This window comes from Sinohyriopsis cumingii, chromosome 1 (genome assembly GCF_028554795.1).
Source record: "Sinohyriopsis cumingii isolate HCF-2022 chromosome 1, ASM2855479v2, whole genome shotgun sequence".
In the NCBI taxonomy this organism is placed as follows: Eukaryota; Metazoa; Mollusca; class Bivalvia; order Unionida; family Unionidae; genus Sinohyriopsis; species Sinohyriopsis cumingii.
Window position 1 is genome coordinate 189,205,901 of NC_142961.1, and position 26,503 is coordinate 189,232,403.

The 26,503-nt window shown below is 36.3% G+C and overlaps 1 protein-coding gene across 1 annotated transcript in view; it reads right to left on the bottom strand.

Moving 5' to 3' along the window:
• LOC149808561 (kelch domain-containing protein 3-like) overlaps window positions 1–26,503 on the bottom strand; it is a 55,322-nt gene that overhangs the window by 14,933 nt on the left and 13,886 nt on the right. The window contains exons 3-8 of the mRNA XM_089979104.1: window positions 25,808–25,978; window positions 23,904–24,019; window positions 19,508–19,579; window positions 16,599–16,812; window positions 8,340–8,426; window positions 6,373–6,481 (exon numbers count right to left, since the gene is read on the bottom strand). Coding sequence (XP_089835230.1) covers window positions 6,373–6,481; window positions 8,340–8,426; window positions 16,599–16,812; window positions 19,508–19,579; window positions 23,904–24,019; window positions 25,808–25,978 — 769 coding nt within the window. The remainder of the gene's footprint in view (window positions 1–6,372; window positions 6,482–8,339; window positions 8,427–16,598; window positions 16,813–19,507; window positions 19,580–23,903; window positions 24,020–25,807; window positions 25,979–26,503) is intronic.

The window sequence follows — 26,503 nt, forward strand, 5'->3', positions numbered from 1 at the left end:
AATTTTTAATCAACTAATAGTTACTTGCTAGTATTGTAATGCTGGATCTTTTCCTGGTGCTAGTCCCCAGTTGAAGGAAATTATTCCCTCTAACTGGAGGTCTAGAAAATAAAAAAAAACAATTACCCCAACCTGATACCCTAGACTATTACCCCAACCTGATACCCTAGACCATTACCCCAACCTGATACCCTAGACTATTACCCCAACCTGATACCCTAGACCATTACCCCAACCTGATACCCTAGACTATTACCCCAACCTGATACCCTAGACCATTACCCCAACCTGATACCTAGACCATTACCCCAACCTGATACCCTAGACCATTACCCCAACCTGATACCCTAGACCATTACCCCAACCTGATACCCTAGACCATTACCCCAACCTGATACCCTAGACTATTACCCCAACCTGATACCCTAGATCATTACCCCAACCTGATACCCTAGACCATTACCCCAACCTGATACCATAGACCATTACCCCAACCTGATACCCTAGACCATTACCCCAACCTGATACCCTAGACCATTACCCCAACCTGATACCCTAGACCATTACCCCAACCTGATACCCTAGACTATTACCCCAACCTGATACCCTAGACTATTACCCCAACCTGATACCCTAGACCATTACCCCAACCTGATACCCTAGACCATTACCCCAACCTGATACGCTAGACCATTACCCCAACCTGATACCCTAGACTATTACCCCAACCTGATACCCTAGGCTATTACCCCAACCTAATACCCTAGACTATGACCCCAACCTGATACCCTAGACCATTACCCCAACCTGATACCCTTGACTATTACCCCAACCTGATACCCTAGACCATTACCCCAACCTGATACCCTAGACCATTACCCCAACCTGATACCCTAGACTATTACCCCAACCTGATACCCTAGACCATTACCCCAACCTGATACCCTAGACCATTACCCCAACCTGATACCCTAGACCATTACCCCAACCTGATACCCTAGACCATTACCCCAACCTGATACCCTAGACCATTACCCCAACCTGATACCCTAGACCATTACCCCAACCTGATACCCTAGACCATTACCCCAACCTGATACCCTAGACTATTACCCCAACCTGATACCCTAGACCATTACCCCAACCTGATACCCTAGACCATTACCCCAACCTGATACCCTAGACCATTACCCCAACCTGATACCCTAGACTATTACCCCAACCTGATACCCTAGACCATTACCCCAACCTGATACCCTAGACCATTACCCCAACCTGATACCCTAGACTATTACCCCAACCTGATACCCTAGACTATTACCCCAACCTGATACCCTAGACCATTACCCCAACCTGATGCCCTAGACTATTACCCCAACCTGATACCCTAGACTATTACCCCAACCTGATACCCTAGACCATTACCCCAACCTGATACCCTAGACTATTACCCCAACCTGATACCCTAGACTATTACCCCAACCTGATACCCTAGACCATTACCCCAACCTGATACCCTAGACCATTACCCCAACCTGATACCCTAGACTATGACCCCAACCTGATACCCTAGACTATTACCCCAACCTGATACCCTAGACTATGACCCCAACCTGATACCCTAGACCATTACCCCAACCTGATACCCTAGACCATTACCCCAACCTGATACCCTAGACTATTACCCCAACCTGATACCCTAGACTATTACCCCAACCTGATACCCTAGACTATTACCCCAACCTGATACCCTAGACCATTACCCCAACCTGATACCCTTGACTATTACCCCAACCTGATACCCTAGACCATTACCCCAACCTGATACCCTAGACCATTACCCCAACCTGATACCCTAGACCATTACCCCAACCTGATACCCTAGACTATTACCCCAACCTGATACCCTAGACCATTACCCCAACCTGATACCCTAGACCATTACCCCAACCTGATACCCTAGACTATTACCCCAACCTGATACCCTAGACTATTACCCCAACCTGATACCCTAGACCATTACCCCAACCTGATGCCCTAGACTATTACCCCAACCTGATACCCTAGACTATTACCCCAACCTGATACCCTAGACCATTACCCCAACCTGATGCCCTAGACTATTACCCCAACCTGATACCCTAGACTATTACCCCAACCTGATACCCTAGACTATTACCCCAACCTGATACCCTAGACCATTACCCCAACCTGATACCCTAGACTATTACCCCAACCTGATACCCTAGACTATTAACCCAACCTGATACCCTAGACTATTACCCCAACCTGATACCCTAGACCATTACCCCAACCTGATACCCTAGACCATTACCCCAACCTGATGCCCTAGACTATTACCCCAACCTGATACCCTAGACTATTACCCCAACCTGATACCCTAGACCATTACCCCAACCTGATGCCCTAGACTATTACCCCAACCTGATACCCTAGACTATTACCCCAACCTGATACCCTAGACTATTACCCCAACCTGATACCCTAGACCATTACCCCAACCTGATACCCTAGACTATTACCCCAACCTGATACCCTAGACTATTAACCCAACCTGATACCCTAGACTATTACCCCAACCTGATACCCTAGACCATTACCCCAACCTGATACCCTAGACCATTACCCCAACCTGATACCCTAGACTATTACCCCAACCTGATACCCTAGACCATTACCCCAACCTGATACCCTAGACCATTACCCCAACCTGATACCCTAGACCATTACCCCAACCTGATACCCTAGACTATTTCAGACAATCTGAATATCATCCTTGTCGACTTGGACCAAGACTGACAGGACATCAGAGCAGGAAGTTAGGAAGGAATTAGGCAATAATAGCAGGTAAGTATCTCACAAATACTTGCTGTCATAGCAAGACTGGATAAAAGGCTGTTGTCTGCTTGTCTCTATCTCTCTCCCCTCAGAACTCTGAATGTGGCAAAAGATTTAGTTCCCTTAGAGAGGCTCCATATGAGGCCCCTCCAGTTCTAGCTTCAAGCAAACTGGAGACCTCACAAGACCCCTCCCTGTACACTCAGATCACCATAGGATTCAAGTTTCATCGCCATGAAATGGTGGAAAAATCAGGACAAGTTTCCAATGCATGTTCTGGAACCTCACCCCTTCCTTGACACTTACTCCTCAAATTCAGGCTCAGGGGCACCTAGAGGGAGTAGACCTGCTGTGTTTGTAATCTTGGAAAACAATCTAGAAATGCAGGCTGACTGCTAGTACTTTAAGGGTTTATCAACGGCATCATTGTCACTATGGAGAACATGTTAGTCACAGTGTACCTCAGTCATCAAGGGGACACAAATTAACTGTATGCTTATGGATTCACAGCTTTATGAATAATTCCTCAGGTTCTTCACAGAGTCAGGACTTCAAAGTCACTGAACATTCTGATAGTTCCCCTGTGGCCCCAGCAAGTATGATTCTAATTGGGTATTAAGTTTTAAGCTAGACAAGTCCTTGTCTCCAAACAGAAAGACAGATCCGTCAGGAGGGGACCACCAGAGGACAGTACGCATCAACAGTCATCTAGCGGATGCAAACTCCTAAGGATCTTAAATGAGCTGCTATTACATTGATCACGCAGTTGAAAAGTAGAGACAGAAACTGGAAGATCCATTCCAGACAAAACTGCAGAAATTTCCTGTGGGATGGGGAAGTGACAATAAGCAAATGCCAAGATGTTCATCCAGAGAGGTGTCTGTAATAAGGCAGTATACTCATTTACATCCTTATCAACAATCAAAACCTCTCTGCCCTCTGGGACTTGGATTGGGAAGCAAACTGAGGAGAAGGACGCCATATAACTTGTTCTTCTGAGAACCTGTGTGCCCACAACAGTTGATACTTCATTGTCCTGTCTTTGCTCTTAGGGCTTAAGATGGGACTGTTTCATCTCACAAGATGGTGGCCAAAAATTCAGTCTGATGCCAGGTACACATCACTGTACCAGATGCTCTGTGGTTGGTGACCTGAGACTCAAAATGGAAGATGGGAACCACACAACATATTTGGTGGTTGGCATCCAGTGTCCATCAGTGGTGCACAGTGATGTGTTCAGCACCTGATGACTGGTGAAAGACCTTTTATGACTGTCACTTGACAAATTACCTAGTGACTGATGCCTAACGAAAGACCTTGATGACTGTCACCTAACACAAAGTCGTGTGACCCTGTGTACTGTGACCAGTTGCCAAGCAACAATTCAAATCAAGATCAACCTGAGTGACACATGACATGAAAGAAGGGCTTGCTAATGGATACAGGCAACTTCCCTGTCAGGAATTAGCAATGATTTGCCTCTCTTGGGAGCTGTCACTTTCCAGGTGTCAGTGATTGCCACCCCCAGACACCAGTGGAAGCATGCAACTTCCCTCCTCCCTGACACATCTTTGATGAAAGCTGGTAACTTCTCTAAACCAGAATGTGCTAAAGACCTCTCTTGGGAACAGTGGGGTACTTCAGAGATGACGAGGAAGAATTAGGACCTTTTATTCCTGGCCTTATAGGCCTTGAGACTTTCTACCTTGTTGGGACAGATACAACAAATGGGACAGTCATTCATGTTGATAAAAAGCCTTGAGACTTTCTACCAATCCCCAAACCTTGTTGGGACACATACAACAAATGGGACAGTCATTCATGTTGATAAATGGAGTGAACACTAAACTGATAAGAAACCATTGACAGCAATTCATGCCTGAAAAGTGAATGCTAGGTTTCATTTAACACTAAAGTGGGCTCAACAATAACAAAACCCAGTCTGAGAATCTCAAACCTGATGTTTTCTCATTTTTAACAAAAGCACTCAAGTCAATATGGGTGTAATGTTAAACTTCAATATGCAGGTAAACAAATTCCAGAGAACTGATAAATATGGCCTGTTTGTATTTGGCAGACTAGTGGAATGAAAAAAAAGACACATGGTAAAGTCGTACATACAAATTTTTATAAGTGAAAAATGTAACATATACTTGCTTATAAGTCCAACTGCAAACTGCTGAGACCAGAGCTGAGTACCATGAGTACTGTCATTCTGTACTGCGATATACCACAATTATATTAGTGATCAACAATTTAATGGTTTGGGGCAGGGACCTGACATTTTAAAAGTTTCCATCTGTCAATAGCTGGATAAAATATCTTGCTCTGATTTATAGCAAAATAACATCATACTATTTGAGAAAAAAAACAACACATTATTTGAGATGAAAGAAAATAAAATATCTCATCTCAAAAGAAAATCGCATCCACCCTCACCCCTTAATTAAATTGCCAGTGCCTAATAGTCAATGAATTTGCTATGTGTATGCTAATTGTTCTGTAAGTTGTAATCTAAACACTGGAACTACAGTAGAATGATCAAGCTTATCTTATAGCTGACACCCTATAAACGACATTGGGAATAAACTGTCAATAAAAATAGGACGTGTTGATACTGAAGCCTACAATTTACTACCTACACTACTAATATAACAGGCATGGAGACTCTGAGTGGAGTGCCAACACCTGGGCAAGATAATGATCAGACAGGGTCAGTAAAAATAAAACACTAGAGAAATGAGAAAACATTTAGTGGGCTAGAAAAATTAAGAAAAATAAAACAGAAAACAACTGCTCTCCTGATAATCATAGGATGATTCGCAGTCTTACAAAGGAGAACATGTACGTAACACATTAACGTATGCTAGTAAATAACCAAAATATTTTAATTGTTTTAAATTGGAAATTTGCCCCAAATATTGTTCATAACATCCGATCTGACCACCACCCTGGCATACATGATATGTGTCATATGTGTCAAACATGTGATTAAAGGACCTTAAATACAGTTATGTATTGTAATGTTGTAAAGCGCTTAGAGCTTCTAAAGATTAGGCGCTATACAAAGCCCTCATTATTATTATTATTATATTCATAATTAATGTGTGACAGATATAACTGTTTTTCAAATTAGTAATACTTTTTTTCTCACGAAATGGTACAATGAAGAAATACCTTGGTACACGCCACCTAAAATAAATACTACTGTAAACTGCAATAATTCGAACCTCAAGCACAGACCCAGATCTGCCATGACATTATTCACTGGTAGATCTGGGTCTATGCAGTTTATTCTGAGTAATCAGTAGAATAAACATAGACCCTGATCTGCTGGCACATGATGCAATGGCTCATCAGGGGTCTATGATGTTTGCAGTTGGACTTGACTTATAAATGAGTACATACAGTACTTCTGAATGAATACACATTGGTCAGAATAGTATTAAATAATTTTGCCTGCTATAAAATATGCAGAACAAAATCCAAAACAAAAACTGTGTACATCTTTACCTTGTTCCACCAAACAGAAAGACTCTGGATCCTATTAAACAACAACACTGTCGTCTACGGGCACAAGGCCCTTGACCTTTCACCTTTACCATGGACCAGTGATTCCTCACTAGAAAAGAAATAAACAGATAGTGTTCATAGTAAAGCTCCTATTGCATACAATAAAACATTTAAAGGATGATGAAAGTGACTAAACACAACTTTCTTATTTTTAAGATCTTATACTCACTCTAAATTTGCAATTTAGGAGGAATTTAATAAACCCAGGTCAAAAAACCCCAAAGGATAACAATCAACACATTTTATGCCCATGTGGCACTAGCAGAGTATGTTTGACTCTGGAGTTTATTGAGCAATGGGTTTTAATTACCTTGATCTTTGGTCCAGGTTTGCTGTCTTGAACTAAACTTAATGTAAAAAACCATTATTTTTTTAATATCAGATTTACTATGACTGTCACCTCTGACCATTTGAACCCAGACTGCATAGGTTTCTTTCTTACCCTAAGAACATGCAAACGTGCTTACACAAGAACAAAAGTTATTCCGCAAAACATTTCTTTGATCCATGATAACCTTGACCTTTGACCTCAAAATCAAAAGGCATATTCCATTATCTTACGTGCACATCATCCCAAACTCTGGTCAAGATGTATTATCTAGAACTTAAGTTATTATGCATAAACGATTTACTTCTTTCCATCAGTGACCTTGACTGTAGACCCCAAAATCAACAGGCCTCTTTTGTATCAAATAATTAAGTCATCCACAAACACGTTTGACGGTCCATGGTCAAGAACTGAATTTTTTTGCATAGAAATAATTTTTCATCCTTCAGTCAGTGATATTGAGCTTTGACACCAAAATCAATCTTCCTTAACCCAAGTGGCCCCATGTGGCTGAAGCACTTGCCTTTACAGTTCACTTACATCTCACCTCTATTTGCATGGGTTGGAGATTCAAACTTGCCATTACCTTCCCATGGGCCAGTGATTCTTTCTGAGGCATTCCCAGGTTCTTCCTCAAAACCAAATATATTGGACATCATGTATAACCTATCGTGTTCTGAAAATTGGCATTAAACCCCTAACAACCAACTAACCTTAACCCAAGTGCAAGCCTTCAACAAAGTCTGTTGAATGCAGATAGTGGAAAACTTAAGTAAATGTGAAGAAACCATTTGTCTTCGTTCACAGTGACCTTGACCTTTCACCTTTTGACCCCAAAACTGATAAACGTTTTACTTACCGCAGGTAAAAGAAATCCAAAAAGACTGTTGACTATCGACAGTGGTGAACTTAAATTAAGTCACAGTGACCATTATCTCTGACTCAAAATATATAGGGTTCTTCCTTACTCCAAATGTAATCCATCCACAATTACCTCTGACCATTATCTTTGACATAAAATAGATATATTGGGTTCTTCCGTACTCCAAATGTAATCGATCCACAATTACCTCCCATTACCTCTGACTTAAAATACATAGGGTTCTTCCTTACTCCAAATTTAATCCATCCATGACTTGAAATAGATAGGGTTCTTCCTTACTCCAAATGTAATCCATCCAGGACTTAAAATAGACAGGGTTCTTCCTTACTCCAAATGTAATCCATCCGTGACTTAAAATAGATAGGGTTCTTCCTTACTCCAAATGTAATCCATCCATGACTTAAAATAAATAGAGTTTTTCCTTACTCCAAATGTAATCCATCTACAAAATTTTGTAACTATGTGGGGGACATCTCAAACTAATGTGGAAACAAAATTGAAAATGGATAGAGAACATCATAATATTCTCAGCCTTATAGTGTGAATATATTAAATTGAAAAAAGTCACGATAATGAAAATATTTCTTTTTAATGGTTCCTTCATCAGCTTCAATTTATAAGGAAACTCACATGGACAAAAAATCCACACAAAATACATTCATGCATCTAAATAGAAAAATAAGATACAAAGCCTACCTGGATCAAATCTGAAAATATCTCGGAAGTGAAGATCATGTAATCCATTGTATCCACCAAAAATATATAAACTACCCTTGTAGACAACTGAAAAAGAATGAACAAAAACACAATTCAGGTGATTCACATTCAATTAACAAATATTCACATGTTTCTTAATTGCACATTAAATTTAGATACAGCATCAGGGTACAAATCTTTTTCAGACAGCATCAGGGTACAAATCTTTTTCAGACAACATTAGGGTACAAATCTTTTTCAGACTGGCAAAGTTCAGGATATTTCCAGCTCTTCATTTATTATAATTTTCAAGTCTGAAATTCTTAAGTTTAAAATAAAAATACAAATATGTATGAAGATGTATTATGATGCAAATGATTAAAATTATTTCTGTGTAATGGTACTAATTAATCATGAATATCCACACACATTTCTGGTATTAGATGAGGACTTAACTGTATTAGACTACTGTAGATGTATTTAATATACTTCAGTTTTGTTAACTTCTGTTTTTAATGTTAAAAAACATTTAAAGATGATGAGGTGAATTTCAAGTTGGAGAATGTTTTTTTTATATATGAGATGTGAAGCAATAAAAGTTCCTAGAGATACTTTGACATAATCACAGAAAAATGATGCCACACTGAGAAATCAGCAGTAACTACACGTTGCGTAAAAATGGCTTTATCTCAACTTTTTAAAATATCACCATGACCTCATCTTCAGAAAAACATTCGTTCTTGTAAAATTTTACCCCCAAGTTTTGTGTTGCAGATCACATGGTCAGAATGTTTAAAAATTAAAACTGCTGCTTCACACTAGTGCAGAAATATTCATGAAGGAAACTGAACCTGGGTCCACAGTCATAAAACAGAGCATTAAAACTGAACGAGCCTCATGAATCCAGATTTTGATTAGGCAAGGGAGTATTCAAAAAGCTTTCAGTTTTCTGCTGAATTGTTAGACATTTCATTGCTTTCACTTTACATGTGAAAGTTATCCATAAAATATTGCTGTAACTTAGATTACCAATCTACAATGTAGAAGGCTACTCCAATCATTTACATCAAGAAATCATTCACACTGAAACAAGCTGAAGACCAGACTGTAGTATTTATGCAAAAATGGTGGGTCTAAAACTAGTTTTGTAAGTATGTAAAAATGGTGGGTAACTGAACTAGTTTTGTACATTTGTAAAAATGGTGGGTCGATGAACACATTTTGTGTGTAAAAAAGGATCAATAAACATGTTTTGTTTGTAAGTGTGTTAAAGTGGTGGATTACTGAACTATGTAAGATTGTAAAAGTGGTGGTTGTAATTACGTAAAAGTAGTGAATCAATGAACTGCTTGTGTAAGTGTGTAAATGTGGTGGATCACAGAACTAGTTTTGTAAGTGTGTAAATGTGGTGGATCACAGAACTAGTTTTGTAAGTGTGTAAATGTGGTGGATCACAGAACTAGTTTTTTAAGTGTGTAAATGTGGTGGATCACAGAACTAGTTTTGTAAGTGTGTAAATGTGGTGGATCACAGAACTAGTTTTGTAAGTGTGTAAATGTGGTGGATCACAGAACTAGTTTTGTAAGTGTGTAAATGTGGTGGATCACAGAACTAGTTTTGTAAGTGTGTAAATGTGGTGAATCACAGAACTAGTTTTGTAAGTGTGTAAATGTGGTGAATCACAGAACTAGTTTTGTAAGTGTGTAAACGTGGTGAATCACAGAACTAGTTTTGTAAGTGTGTAAATGTGGTGAATCACAGAACTAGTTTTGTAAGTGTGTAAATGTGGTGGATCACAGAACTAGTTTTGTAAGTGTGTAAATGTGGTGGATCACAGAACTAGTTTTGTAAGTGTGTAAATGTGGTGGATCACAGAACTAGTTTTGTCCAGGTGTAAAAGTGGTAGATGACTGATTTAGTTTTGTAAGTGTGTAAAAAGAGGTGGATAACTAGTTTCAAAGTTACTTAAAATGGTGGATCACTAAACTAGCTTTGTAAAACTTTTGGGTCACTAAGTATTTTTTGGTCAATGAACTTAGTTTAGTCTTGTCACTATGGGTAGTACAGTAATATAGCTACTATGACTGTACTTTGTAATACAGCTACAGTATAACTATTGTGGCTGTAATGTGCTCTATAATACAGCTGTAATTTGACTACTGTACTATGACTGTATGCAGACTGTACTATGATCATTTAGAGAAGGTATTAAGCAGGACTTTAGTTTGAAGGAGTGTTTGTACAATGTTCTTAATTATTTCTCACATCCAGAAATTTCAAATAGTTTTGCAGATATTATGAATAATGACAGTTTTTGAGAAACCAAGTTCTAGGTCACCATACTTCAAATAAACCTACACCAACATTTTGTAAGGACAACAGTGAATGCCTATACAGAATGCAATGGCTGATAAAAAATGGAAAAATATTCTAAATTTTTCTAGTTAAAGGTGAATAAATGACCCTCTCTCTCTCTCTCTCTCTCTCTCTCTCTCTCTCTCTCTATATATATATATATATATATATATATATATATATATATATATATATATATATATATATATACAGTATATGCTTCTAAAAAAGTATGTAGATATTGTGACAGATTATTCATCCATACATGTGTAATGTCTTAAACTCATTTCATCATGCCCTTGAAGGTGGAGTTAGGATAGTAGGGGTGATTTTATATGAAACCAAATAATTTTAGAGTTGTACATCTCCCATATGCATACTTTAGTTATTCTAATAAATGCCCCTGAGGCAGTGCAATTTCCAAAGGGGGGCATTTATTAGAGTACTATTAGAATTAGTACCATCGTCCTAAAAATCCTGCAGAAAATAGTCTAAAAACAGACTCAGACCCCTGTAACAAACCAGTTGTATTTAATTAGGAGTTTAATATCTATGTTTGGATATTTATGATATCTCTGATGTGGAACTGTTTCAAATTTATTACACATGTGTACTGTTATTGGTGTCTGTGTTGATTTTCTTTTGATACCATAAAACACTGTTTGACTGAAAACATTCATAAATCAGTTGTTTTGATTTTTCTAAAAGTCACTGAATTACTCATGTACAGTTAGAACTAACTGGACATACCATAAATGGATATATATATATATATATATATATATATATATATATATATATATATATATATATATATATATATATATATATGTATGGCTCTGTAAGCCTAGATAAGGCAGATATTTATTTCATTTTTGGAAAAAGGGTGTGTGGACATTTATTATAAGGGGGCTTCTATTAGAAAAACTATGGTATGTGATCACTGACCCAAGTGTTACCAGAGGTATGACTCCTTGGGTGATGCCCTAAGGTTAACCTTACCCCCTAAGATTTGGTCCCTGGGTCACAACATATAAAAAGCAATGACACTGACTCCAGGATCCATCCCTACTCCTTGGGACTTGGCCCCTGGGTCATAACTTGGAAACTATTGTGATTTCCACCCTACAGCCATATATTCTCCCCTCCTTAAATAATATGGGCAGACAACTGATTCAGTTCCCATAGACTGTCACTTTAAGGTTTCCCCAAATTACAACCCCTTTCATGGTAAAACCAGCAAGTCATGCTTAAATCCTAATAATGATTAATCCAACATAAAACTAATAAATGATGAAAATAATATGATGCCAAGTTTGTTTTTGAGAAAAAATTCCTTCCTTGTACCCAATATAAAACTGAATCAGTAAGATCTGCTCATTTACATTCAGAATTACATGTGCAGTGACAGAAATAAAATGAAAATGGTTTGAAGTTTAAACCTACTACTGAATACAATTTATGCACACACTGGGTTCATCTGAAATATTACATTACTTTTTTCAAGTATTTATTATCAGCCAATCAGCAACCTTCATTCTTTAAAATACAATATATCGACACACACAGGTCGGTTGCATAGTTCATAAAATAAGTAGGTGTCTGTGACCTAAATTCAAAGTTTACTTTCACAATAATTGTTCATAGTCAACAGCATTTTTTTAGAAACCTTCTGCAAAAGCAGTGTTCTCACAATTACCTTTTTGAAGATATTGAGGAATTTATTTCAATCTAAAGCCTTCTGTGATGATAAATTGATAACATTTTGACATATGTAGAAACAATTTTTTTAGTTCCTAAGTATATATCCTGCTGTTGTTGTTATTATGGGGTTTAACGCCATTTTTCAGCACACAATAGGCTATAAATGGCGGCCAGTATAAATGGTGGAGGAAGAACCTGGGAAAAACCCAGAAAGAACCACCAACACACAAGAAGCTACTGGCAAGCTTTCTCATGTACCCACATTGGCCGAGCATGAGACTCGAACCCATGCAGACAGGTGAGATGGCAGTGATCTGTAACGGTGATCAATATTTGCAAAATTTGAGGGCTTTTCCCAGTCAGGAACAAAACTATGTTTTCTCCTGACTTTTCCCCTGATTTCCTGGAGGCATGAAAACCCTGTAGTCAATATAAAATGTTCTAAATATTTGCATTTTTCAAAATATTACTCAATGTCACAGGCTGTGTTCATGTAAGTCTGTATCATTTGCCTTTTGTCTTCTAGAGGGGCATGTTTGTATGAAAGGTGTGTGTGTGTACAGTGACTGCCATAGAAAAGGGAAGTATATCTTAGAATCCACTTCTCCATGACAGGATGCAATCTTAACCATCCTTCACAAGAGGGCGCATAAACAGGCCACATAGAATGCATATAAAAATGTCACACAGATGGCACATAAGGCCACATACATAGTGGGCACATAAAAAGACCCCATACATAGTGGGCACATAAAAAGACCCCATACATAGTGGGCACATAAAAAGACCCCATACATAGTGGGCACATAAAAAGACCCCATACATAGTGGGCACATAAAAAGGTCCCATATATAGTGGGCACATAAAAAGACACCATAGTGGACACATAAAAAGGCCATAAAGGGGACTCATACAAAGCCCAAATAGACAAATGACCTTGTAGAATAGCAGAGAAAACATTCATACTGCTGCAATGTTCTTATTGACACTTGGAATGTCAAAACTGTATGTGTCCAAGCTTTTGCAGTTCCCACTTTTTGGAATAAGATACCAGCATCAAGCTTTATGAGAGAAATCTTTACAATTACCTGGTCCATAATTTTGTCTGAGACAAGTGGAAATTTCACTAATGCTTTTGCAGACAGCAGGAGGAGGCAAAAGGATTTTCTTCCTCATCCTCAACATGTACTATATCCTTAATTTTTTTGTTGTTGATTACAGAAAGAAATGGTAGTCAGCTGGACAGTGTTAAATGCTAATAAATTTCCCCCACCACAGTCTTAAAACTGAATCCTCATCCAGCAAAGCTTCCATATCCATTTACAACATAATAAGCAGCAAAATCCCTAGGTGTAAGGCTGTACTTCTCTACCAGATATGCCAATAATGTCTGGCCTGCTGGCTGTGATCAACAATGTATGTTCTAATGGGATGGAAGGCTGGTTCAGCAATTGCCTGGAAGGCCGGAAAAACAGATGGACTAATAATACCAGTCCCAATATGAACTAGCTATACCAGTCCCCATATAGTTCAGTGTACAATGGGGTGGCCAGCTGGTATGTGACATACCCAATTGAAAGGACTGATATCTGATTGATTGGTATGCATGACCTGCTGGAATGATGGATTGGAAGGTTGGGAAATGGAATAATAGCATTAGGCTATGACGACTGATAAGAAAAATTGGCCACATCAGTTTCGTACTGCATGCAAACTGCCTTACAGGCCATAAAGCCATGCTTGGACATGCATTGGGACTAGGGCCCATGGGGCTGCCAATTATTGGGAGAGCTATTTCCCAGCAAATGAAAACAGTACCAGAAGGGCCCATGGATCTGGTGATTGAGTGGGGGGTCAGAGCTCCCTAAACAAAAGTAGTTGTACAGTTATCTCTTGAATCAGTCCCCTCATACGTGACTACAGGAAGATACTGGAGTGGTGATGTATGGATACATCTGGCACCACCATTCTAGCTGTTCGGATGTGACAACAGCTGTTGGTCCTTTCCTTGGAATCAATGATGGAGAGGTGGCCAAAGGAACATGCCCCCACCATACACTATACTTATAACAGAAATGATTTTGGGTGGAGGATCAAGGCACTGTTTTCCAATGATTTTGATTTTGTGTCATAATATCTTGCTCTCAAACTTTTCCTCAGGACCAAAGACAATGTCCTCTCTGACCAATAACTACAAATACAGCCAGTTCCTGTTGATGCACATTTGATCCTCCTCAGCAACCTTAAACTAACTGCACTTTAAACGCTAGGTTGCCACTGAGTTCTGAAAGACAATAAAAAACCCAAAAGTTTCAACAAATCCACAACAGCACCTGTAATAACACAAATAAAATGCAGCCAGTGTTTACAGTAAAACAGCTAGCATGTATAGTATCATAACCTCATACAACTTTACCAAGTGAAAAAGAACGAAGTCCACAAATTTTGAAAAATATGAAAACTATCCACCAAAATTCACAAATAAAGTTAACAGTCCTTTGCAGAAACCTTCGAAACACATTATACCACTTACTGATTGAAATAGAGATCTTGATGAATCCCTAGAGACAATGCAGGACAATGCTGATTACCACAGTGAAAGCTTAAACTGTTTACCAACCAGCTCAATGGCTAATTGGAGTTACCGTACTGGATTCAACAGGTAGTGGAGATTATTACATAACACTGATGTGATTAGGGAATGTATGCCACTGAGCAAATGCATAAACCATTTTATTAAACAATCTTGAGGTATCTGTTTTTAAAATCCTGAAAAACCAAAAGCTATAAGCAAAAATACCTGACACTTGCACAACTGTCAACTTATTAATAAAATTACAAATGAATTCACCCTAACTGGATTATAAAATGGGAGAGAAAGAGGTTCGGTATGTTTTATCCAGGTCCTTTTCCACTGGGTGAAACTGTTGCTGTAGTGCAGAGACAATCAATTTATTCCCACAGACTGTAATGTTAAGATTTGGTCAAATTTCTATATTTTGTGTTGAGAGCCGCAAATCACACCAACATCATATGAGTGATGTGACCAGGAAGAAACTTTAAAAATGATGAAAAATGATATGCTTCTTGGCTTGTTTCTGAGAAAAAAATCTCTTATAGATGCCCAGTATGAAAATATGGACCAGTGATATCTCCATTTACATACAGGAGTACCTGTATGGCAACAGTACGTACAGGAGTACCTGTGTGACAACAGTACATACAGGAGTACCTGTGTGGCAACAGTACATACAGGAGTACCTGTGTGGCAAAAGTACATACAGGAGTACCTGTGTGGTAAAAGTACATACAGGAGTACCTGTGTGGCAACAATACATACAAGTGTACCTGTGTGGCAACAGCAATGAAAAGAAAATAGGTTTACGTTTAAACCTTCTATTAAACATATTTTACCCATATGGAGGCTTCTTCTGAAAAGTTATGTTAATTTTTTTTTCCAGTCATTATTTTCTGTAAATCAGTAACTTTCGTTCTTTTAAATGCAGTATTATATATACCAATACACACATGCTGGTTTCATACGTCATCAAGTAATTAGCTCACTATATATACAGATAATGGCCATGAACAGCCAATTTCAAAATGCAACTAACATTGTCCACTGAGCCCAAACAAACATCACAGCACAGAAACTATCAAGATCATCATCTTAAAACCATATATACTGGGCATAGAAATTATAGTCATACATGCAACTGGCATTGGTCCTTGAGTCCATCTGGAACCTCCAGGGGACCTGGTTCCTGCCTCATATTTTGAAAGCTATTAAAAATATTCCCATGTATATACTTCCTGGGCTTGAAATGCAAATGCACATACCATACTGATATTTGTCGTAAAATGACTCAGTGAACTTCAATGCATTCAACAGATATACATGTTCAAGTAATGTAAAGTTAACATAAACCCATTTTTGTCCTTTTCAGTGATATCATAAAACCTGCCAAAAAATTGCTGATCAATATTTTAGTATACTTCTATCTTCAATGTCAGTGAAATGAAGTAAGTATGTAAAGCCAACATTATTAAAATATTTAAGTACTTCTATCCTAAAATGACTAATGTCATAATTTTAACAATTATTTTCATCTTAATTCTAATCAAATGTTTCAAGAGTAGAGACCTAGTCTGAAAGAATCACTATTTTTATTTAAACAAGAGAGATAAATATGGACTTACAGGCTGAATGGCTACGTCTTCCTATTGGCTGAATTCCAGTAGTTGGTGGTTCACACCAGGTGCTAGTTTGAGTATCAAATATCTGTATCTTATTGCAATAAATTTCATGATTTGTAAACATGTTGCCTCCTTGATCACTGCGCCCACCAAAAATACACATCTTGTGATCTATGCCAGTCGCTGTATGAAAATCACGCCATCTGGCTGCTCCACCCTGAAAAATAAAATATATGAAAACAAATCAATTAGAAACTTGAAAAACAACCTGTCCATGTGAAAGGAATCATATCCACAATTCATTATTATGGACCAAGTGGACTGACCCATAACAACTGAAATATGGCTCGATCTGCTTGTTAAATGCAAACACTGTGTGGATGTTTGAGTAATTCTGTCCCAACATCTCAGACTGTAAACATGGAACTTCTTAAAAATCACCACACCTCAGTATGTCCATCTGTCAATGTGTTCCTTAATCTGTTATCATATCTCCTAATAATCTTTAGAGTTATTTTGCATTTGGGTAAACATTTACAAGTGGGGTGGTATTCTTGTCTCCCACCCCTGGGCGAGACCGTTCATTTATAATAACATTTTCAACAAGATGTCATGCATATCCCGCCAGCAAAATGCATTTGTGAGAAAAGGATTTGTTGTAGATTCCATATCAAGGAAGATTTTTATTTAGTAAGTATACAAGGAAGTGATATGTGTATGTGCATGTTTCACTGGTGTCCATCCAATATTGGTATATTAAATTCTGGTAACCTACAGGTGGGTAAGAAGAAAAGTATTAGTCAGAATCATTTATGCATATAATTTTAGACATGAATTAGACAGCACAATTCCAGATTGTATGAATATATTTAGTGTCATACAATTATAATAATAAAGTATCATTCTAATTTTACAGTGATTTCTCTTTGCATGGAATAGTGGGAAATTTTCATCTTGACCAAAAATATGATATGGAAATAATGTTTCATTGCGATATCTTTGAACAGTTTTGGATTTCTGCTCTGTGTATATGGCAGATGGATGAAAAACATATTAAAGATACTGATGATTTGACAAGGCTGATCCAGATTTTGTAAATAATTTATATTACTGAAAAATAATTGCAATTTTTACCATTAATAAAAATGTTTTCTTTAGAGATATCTTTAGCAATCTTGTAACTTTGTTTTTCAATGGAGGTGTTAATGGTGGTTAGATGGATGAAAAGACAAATGGATGAAAAATGTTGAAAATACAGAATCACAAAAGCCACATTTACACCAATAGCCTAATTTGTTTATCATGTCTGAATGAGATACCTTGAATAGTTTTGGAGTTTTGTTTTGGGAGCAAGAATATGGATACAGGATGGATGGATGGTCAGACAAATGGGCACAAACATTAAAAATATTTAAACTCAAGCTATTTAAATTCAATAATAAAAAAGCACATTAATACTACTAGTTTAAGATGTGTACCATGTTTCATAGATATATCTTGTACAGTCGGACCTACACTCTTGAAACAAAAATGTGAATGATGGATGGATGAATCAACAAACAGACAAAATGTTAAATTGAACTGAAGAATTGTAAATACCAAAAAAGGAATATCTAGCCCACTAGTCTAACATGTTTATAAAATATCATTGTTATATCTAGCCCACTAGTCTAACATGTCTATCAAGTTTCAATGTTATATCTAGCCCACTAGTCTAACATGTCTATCAAGTTTCAATGTTATATTCGAACACTAGTCAAACATGTCTATCAAGTTTCAATGTTATAACTAGTCCACTAGTCTAACATGTCTATCAAGTTTCAATGTTATATCTAGAACACTAGTCAAACATGTCTATCAAGTTTCAATGTTATATCTAGCCCACTAGTCTAACATGTCTATCAAGTTTCAATGTTATATCTTAAACAGTTTTGGAGTTATCCTTGAAACAAAAGCGTGAACAACAGAAGGATGGATGAACAGAAAAATGTGAAAGAATTAAAATACTGAAAAAGAAACATTGTGAACAGCAATGGGCACATATACACGTCTAAATATGAAGACCATGTTCTAACAACATATTTTAAATGGTTTCGTTGAAACTGTGTTCCAGAAACAAAAATATGAAAGATGGAAGGATGGTTGGAAAAAACATAATTTTTTTTTGTAACAATCTTTATGTTTATAACTGCAGTTATATAAAAAAATATGCACCATTTATGTATGTGATTTTGTAGCAAGACCTCCTCTACAATAGTCAGGGGTGAGTAGGAACATTTTCTCTGGTTTAACTTTATTTGACTGGACGCAATAATGCAAGTGAATGAATGATGCATTGGGACACCAGTGAAATTACCACTACAAAAAAAACATAAGATGTGTTTGGGACACCAGTGAAATTACCACTACAATAAAAACATCAGATGTGTTTGGGACACCAGTGAAATTACCACTACAAAAAAAAACATCAGCTGTGATTGGGACACCAGTGAAATTACCACTACAAAAAAATCATCAGCTGTGATTGGGCAAATGAATAATACCCATCCATCCCATAATCTGATTAAGTAACAATCTGGACAATATATACAAAACAACAGCAGAACATAAAGAACTTGAAATTAGTAAATCTATTGAGAAAGCTGATTTAAGTGTTCAGTAATGCATATATATTTTGCTGTTTTTAATTAAAAATCTGACCTAATTGTTATGAACATTTTTTTACTATAAATGGAAAGAATACTTTGTTGTCATGATAAGTCGTCATAATGAACAATTAATCCAAATCCTAGACTATTCATTAATATAAAGAACTATTCAATTGAACACGTGTAACAAGTAAGTATGAAGAATCGATCCAGTGACAGTGAATAAATAATAAATCAGGCATGTACATATTTTCACTAGCTTACCTTAGTTTTTACATAGGACCAAGTAAATGTTCTAAAATCTAACGTGTAAATATCATCAGAAAATCTGTCAATCTGAAAAAGAAATATATACATATTTATATAGCTATTTAATTAGAACCACAGTGTGTGTTGTGTGTATCTGTGTGTGTATTTTAATACAAAATGCCCTGCTAATGCCTGAGATTACTGAAATTAAAAGCAGCTGACTTTTTTCTGGTGTTTGACAAATGACCAACTTGGAGAATTGCTACATCAGACTGAGAGGTGTACAAATGGAAACTTTCATGGCAACTTTTATGCCATGATTCGGCTATATTCCGATTATAGTAAACCTATGCAAACACCATGATATTAAAAATTTAATAACTTAAAATTTTTTTGAGTGCTCATGATCAAACCAATATTTATCAGTATAGATGAAACCTGGATGTCAGTTTCTATGTAGAGGAAAGGATATGAGCTGCGGCATTTTCTGGACCTGCATGTGTTTGAAACGTGCTTTCAATTCCGCACGAAAAAGTCAGGTGCTAATTTTAGAAATGAGTGTTCCAAACTCAGGAGTGTTAAAGGATGGAAATTCCATCAATAAAACAATGTCTCTATTTTTTTCACTTACAACTAGGATAAGCTCTAAAAAGATTCTTATTCCTAAAAATAACTTGCATTATTAACCAATCCTGGTCATCCTAACCCATATCTACTCTATTCCATTTCCAGGCTGGTTACCATTTTTCCATACCATTAGTACCGTGTGTCCTATACATGCATCGCCTTCTAGACGCCATTAAAACAGAAAATCTATAATCAACAGTTTGATCGTGCAGACACTTCGCATAAACATATAGGTGCAGTTTGAAGCATCTGGGGTACTGCTGTAAACTTGGTCTGGTTCCCTGACTAATTTAACTAATTCTAAGATGAAACCCGTATCAAACTACTGATGAACCAATTATCCGGATTTTTTGGAAACGATCATTTTCCATAGTTTTTGCTAGAATGCAATAAGTCTGCATTTTAAGGGTAATTTTGTAAGACTTATGGCAAAATTGTAAGAGGTGCCAGGTCTGTATTATGTTAAAGCTCGGGCAAAATGTAGGCTTCAAGCTGCCAAATAGCTGGTGTTGATATCAATCGCGTGGACAGACTCTTGCTCATTCATAGGCATGTGTTTCGATAGCTGATTTACCATTAACCCTTTCCAGAATAAGTTAGAAACTATCATTTCTGCAAGTTTATTATTTAAGAAGATCTTACATTTCAGAATAGACGAATAACTCTTAATAAAGGAATCAAGAATAAGTAGGATTATTCAGACAAGGCCACAGAATGCACATAAAAATGTTTACAGAAATGTCTGCTGACACCATTTAAGTATTGAAGCAAAAAACCTTGAAAACTAACATTCTAATCTAGCAGTGGACTTCATAGCCTCTGACAACAATATCATGTAAATATGTTTACCAGCATGTCAACACAACAATGGATATACAGAATCAATTTAAAAGTTAAATTCTGTTCATTAAAACTAAGATAAAGAAATGCAAATAAACATTGGAAGATGAACCCTTATCCCTCCGAAAAAATAATCATGTAATACTACATGATAATATATGAAAGGTAAAAATGTTAGGATTTTTTAAGAAGAAAAAGAGTGCATGCATGGATGCCCAATGGCATGCCTGTACAACACTGGAAATATGGCATGCCTGTACAACATTGGAAATATGGCATGCCTGTACAACATTGGAAATATGGCATGCCTGTACAACATTGGAAATATGGCATAAATTAAAGGAAACATTCATTCCATCTAATGCTGACTTGCTTGCTCTACCATAGTCTAGTCCACAAACCCTGCAAGGGCACTAGAGCAAGAAAAGTAGGTCACTGTGATCTTCTTTTTGCATGCTAAGAACTTTCCCTTAAGATAAATGTATCCACAAATTTTGCATGCTAAGTACTTTCCCTTAAGATAAATGTATATATCAAATTTTGCATGCTAAGAACTTTCCCTTAAGATAAATGTATCCATCAAATTTTGCATGCTAAGAACTTTCCCTTAAGATAAATGTATCCATCAAATTTTGATGCTAAGTACTTTCCCTTAAGATAAATGTATATATCAAATTTTGCATGCTAAGAACTTTCCCTTAAGATAAATGTATATATCAAATTTTGCATGCTAAGAACTTTCCCTTAAGATAAATGTATCCATCAAATTTTGCATGCTAAGAACTTTCCCTTAAGATAAATGTATCCATCAAATTTTGCATGCTAAGAACTTTCTCTTAAGATAAATGTATCCATCAAATTTTGCATGCTAAGAACTTTCCTTTAAGATAAATGTATCCATCAAATTTTGCATGCTAAGAACTTTCCTTTAAGATAAATGTATCCATCAAATTTTGCATGCTAAGAACTTTCCCTTAAGACAAATGTATCCATCAAATTTTGCATGCTAAGTACTATCCCTTAAGACAAATGTATCCATCAAATTTTGCATGCTAAGAACTTTCCCTTAAGACAAATGTATCCATCAAATTTTGCATGCTAAGAACTTTCCCTTAAGATAAATGTATATATCAAATTTTGCATGCTAAGAACTTTCCCTTAAAATAAATGTATCCATCAAATTTTGCATGTGAAGAACTTTCCCTTAAGATAAATGTATCCATCAAATTTTGCATGTGAAGAACTTTCCCTTAAGATAAATGTATCCATCAAATTTTGCATGCTAAGAACTTTCCCTTAAGATAAATGTATCCATCAAATTTTGCATGCTAAGCACTTTCCCTTAAGATAAATGTATCCATCAAATTTTGCATGCTAAGCACTTTCCCTTAAGATAAATGTATCCATCAAATTTTGCATGTGAAGAACTTTCCCTTAAGATAAATGTATCCATCAAATTTTGCATGCTAAGAACTTTCCCTTAAGATAAATGTATCCATCAAATTTTGCATGCTAAGCACTTTCCCTTAAGATAAATGTATCCATCAAATTTTGCATGTGAAGAACTTTCCCTTAAGATAAATGTATCCATCAAATTTTGCATGTGAAGAACTTTCCCTTAAGATAAATGTATCCATCAAATTTTGCATGCTAAGAACTTTCCCTTAAGATAAATGTATCCATCAAATTTTGCATGCTAAGAACTTTCCCTTAAGATAAATGTATCCATCAAATTTTGCATGCTAAGAACTTTCCCTTAAGATAAATGTATCCATCAAATTTTGCATGCTAAGCACTTTCCCTTAAGATAAATGTATCCATCAAATTTTTCATGTGAAGAACTTTCCCTTAAGATAAATGTATCCATCAAATTTTGCATGTGAAGAACTTTCCCTTAAGATAAATGTATCCATCAAATTTTGCATGCTAAGAACTTTCCCTTAAGATAAATGTATCTGTCAAATTTTGCATGCTAAGAACTTTCCCTTAAGATAAATGTATCCATCAAATTTTGCATGCTAAGAACTTTCCCTTAAGATAAATGTATCCATCAAATTTTGCATGCTAAGAACTTTCCCTTAAGATAAATGTATCCATCAAATTTTGCATGCTAAGAACTTTCCCTTAAGATAAATGTATCCATCAAATTTCATGACTGTAATGTACACACAAGAGTGTCAGAGAAAGTAAGCTAAATGCAAACACTTAACATGATTATTAGTGTGAAAAATTGACCACTATGACATCCTTTTGCCTGTGACAATCAGCCATAAAGTTCCATGTCTATATAAACAATTGTCTATAACCGTGACATTGTTTAGTCCATTTCAGATATGCTACAAAAAAGTTGAAAGGGACTCAAAGTTTTTTTAGTAGAAAAACTGAATATAATTTTGATACAATTTGATTTCATGTGAAAAACTATATATTAGGTAGAATCTTGAATATCTTCACAGAAGATTGAGTTTACATAATTATTAATTTACAGTTATCTTGACATAGTGACAAGTGGTAGGTTCTCAAAGTAGGTTGTACAAACCAGACAGCCTTATAAACTGTTTGCTGATATCTAAATTTCTTATATAATTAAGCATCATTGTTCCTTGTGTTTTTTTTTAAAAACCGATCTAAATCAACTATATGCTACCAATAAATCGGAGAACAGCGCATCAGTAATAGACTGGATGAAACTCAGTGATGTCACAGCTATACCCATTAAGGCAACTACTGTAGCCCTGTCTATGGGAAGGTTTAAAATTAATTAGACATGTTTTTCAACTACTCAGTGGTTTTCAATACAATTTCGGTATATATTTTCATTCACTTAAGTATATTCATATTATGCACATATGAAATTAACAGTTTATTCTCCCTTTACCAAAAGGTCAGGGATCACCAATATGGTTCTTTGGAAGCAAGTCGTTAAGTGGGTATAAAACTGTACCTCTTCCTCATATCCCCCAAAGATGTACATCTTACAGTCAATAACACATGCTGAATGGCCATCTCGGGCTCCAGGTATCCTCCCTATTACATCAGGTTGTGACCAGATCTGAGATCCTGGAAAGTGAAGAACCATAGGACACTTTTAGAAATGTATATTAAAAAGAAAACAAATTGGCTTTTCAAGTAGCTTACCCTCTGTTAAAATGCTTTTCTTTTGTTCTAAAACAATGAACTTCATAATTTTCTTGGAACTTACTACATGCAAGCCAGGAGACACCTTACACCTTATCTCTGAGAGATTAATAAATTTCAAAAATGGATTTAAAATGTTTTATTTAGCATGACCATGTTGGGAAAGTGAAAGAATACACCTCAAAAGTGAAGAGTTTTCAAGACAAACAAAATGGACAGGGGTCATGCTACCTGGTGAAGTGGGTGACTAAAAAGCCTAAAACACTTAAACTTCACCTTCATCCATTAGGAAAGCGAAAACAACTTTACCCTGTCATGTTTTTAGAGGAACATTGAATGACCATCCTTTCTGAGATGCTCCTTCGCCTTAGCCAGGTTAATTCCCATGTTATGTTACAGCTCAGGGCAAAATGTAGGCTTCATGCCATAAAATAGTTGGTGTTGATATCAATTACACTGATAAACTATCATTGCCCAATGTACGCACGTTAGGCCTATCCTTTGATGATAAAAACATACAAATGTGTGTTTCCAAAACTTAAACTTATATAAACAGCAATCTGTGTTTTAAGAATAGAATTGGTAACAAGAATATTTTAAATGCCGAGTGTGAATTATTTTCATCTGTCATGTGAAAATAATAGCTGACATTGCTGTGTCTGGGAAGTACCACATTATTAGACTGTCTCTTCTTGTGAACCATTGGGCAAATATATTCCTGAATATATACAATTTCATAGAATGGATAGTCTAACTATTACATTATTGAAGGTTTAGTTTAAAATGAAATTATGAAGGTCATAAACATACAGAACAATGTTATGTTGTGGAATTCGAGAGATGATGTACGGTCAAGGTTGTATTCTGAGTTCAGTCATTTTTGTGAAAATATGGAAAAAAGAAAACAGTGATGCACATACTATTTAACCAAAGCCTAACGTTACATGTAGACAACCTTCTATCTGCAAATGGACTGTTGTAACAAAGCTATAAAGTGAGTGGTTACATTAAGAAAACCCCTTTCTAAATATAGATGCTTGTTGGCTGTGTTGATTCAGCTGAATACAAAGGGTTTAGTTCATTCATATAGTGACTCCTCAGTGTGTTGTCTATGAACAGTTTTTATATTAAAGTTTTATCGGTAACAAAGAAATTAGGACGAACAATATGATCTGAAAGACGTGTATTTGCTCTCATGTACATAGTACAGGAGTTGATTTCAGAAAGAAAAAAGAATTTTTTTTGGATTAAAGGTAGTTGATTAAGCATTTGTACTAACTTGCAATTACAATACTGTAACCTAGCTACCCAGTTAAAATTCATTACTTTATATAGCTTCTGCTGTTATCTTTCTAAGTCATATTGCCAAAATACACTGCATATGAATAAATGATTGTGTTTATAATATAGATAGAACTCTAAAAATAAAGTATTCCTTAAAACCAATGTTAAATGCCAATATGCATAATGGGAAATTGAGGGCACAATTCAAATAAGTGAATGAAAACAACACACATGCATATATATATATATATATATATATATATACTGATTGTGTGTCTTGCTTTGCTCCCACTTCTTCCTAAAAACAACTAACAAGAAAATGAATTTAACATCTAAACAAACAGGTGAATGGTAAATTGTCTGAAAAATTGGCTTCAAAGAATTCAATTCTACTAATAACTGCCTGCAACTTTCCTCTCCTCTGACCTGTATCAAACTGATAGAGAATGTTACATGCTCCATCCTTGTCATTGCGGCCTCCCCATATGTAGGCACAGTCTTGGAAAGACACTGCTGAGTGACCATAACGCTGGTAGGGGACACAACTCTTTTCAGGATCAGAATGGGGCAGTGGTAGAAGAGTCCATCTAAGCGAGACTGAAATAACAAAGAGGTCAATACTGAGAATAACATCTGTGGATAATGACAGAATATCATCTGTGGATAATGACATAATATCACCTGTGGATAATGACATAATAAATTTACATGTTTCTGAAATTTTCTTCATCATTATATTCAATGTGTGACAGGCATCCACAAAAAAAGAATCTAAAGTGAATTCTTGAAACAATCTGTACTGCATTTCTCTTTTCTCACAAGAATTAATTTCTGCCAACCTTCACTCTCTCCATTTTGAACAAAACGATAAAATGATATCTTACAGGAGAACATGGTGATCTTTTGCTAGACTTTTGTTTCCAAGTATAGCATTTAATTTAACTTGCTGGTCTGGTCAGTTGTTGTCGTTGTTGTTATAGGGTTTAATGCCATTTTTCAGCACAAGATAGGCTATACATGGTGGCCAGTGTAAATGGTGGAGGAAGAACCCAGGAAACCCCAGAAAAAACCACTGACCCACGAGAAGCTACTGGCAAGCTTTCTCACATACCCACATTGGCC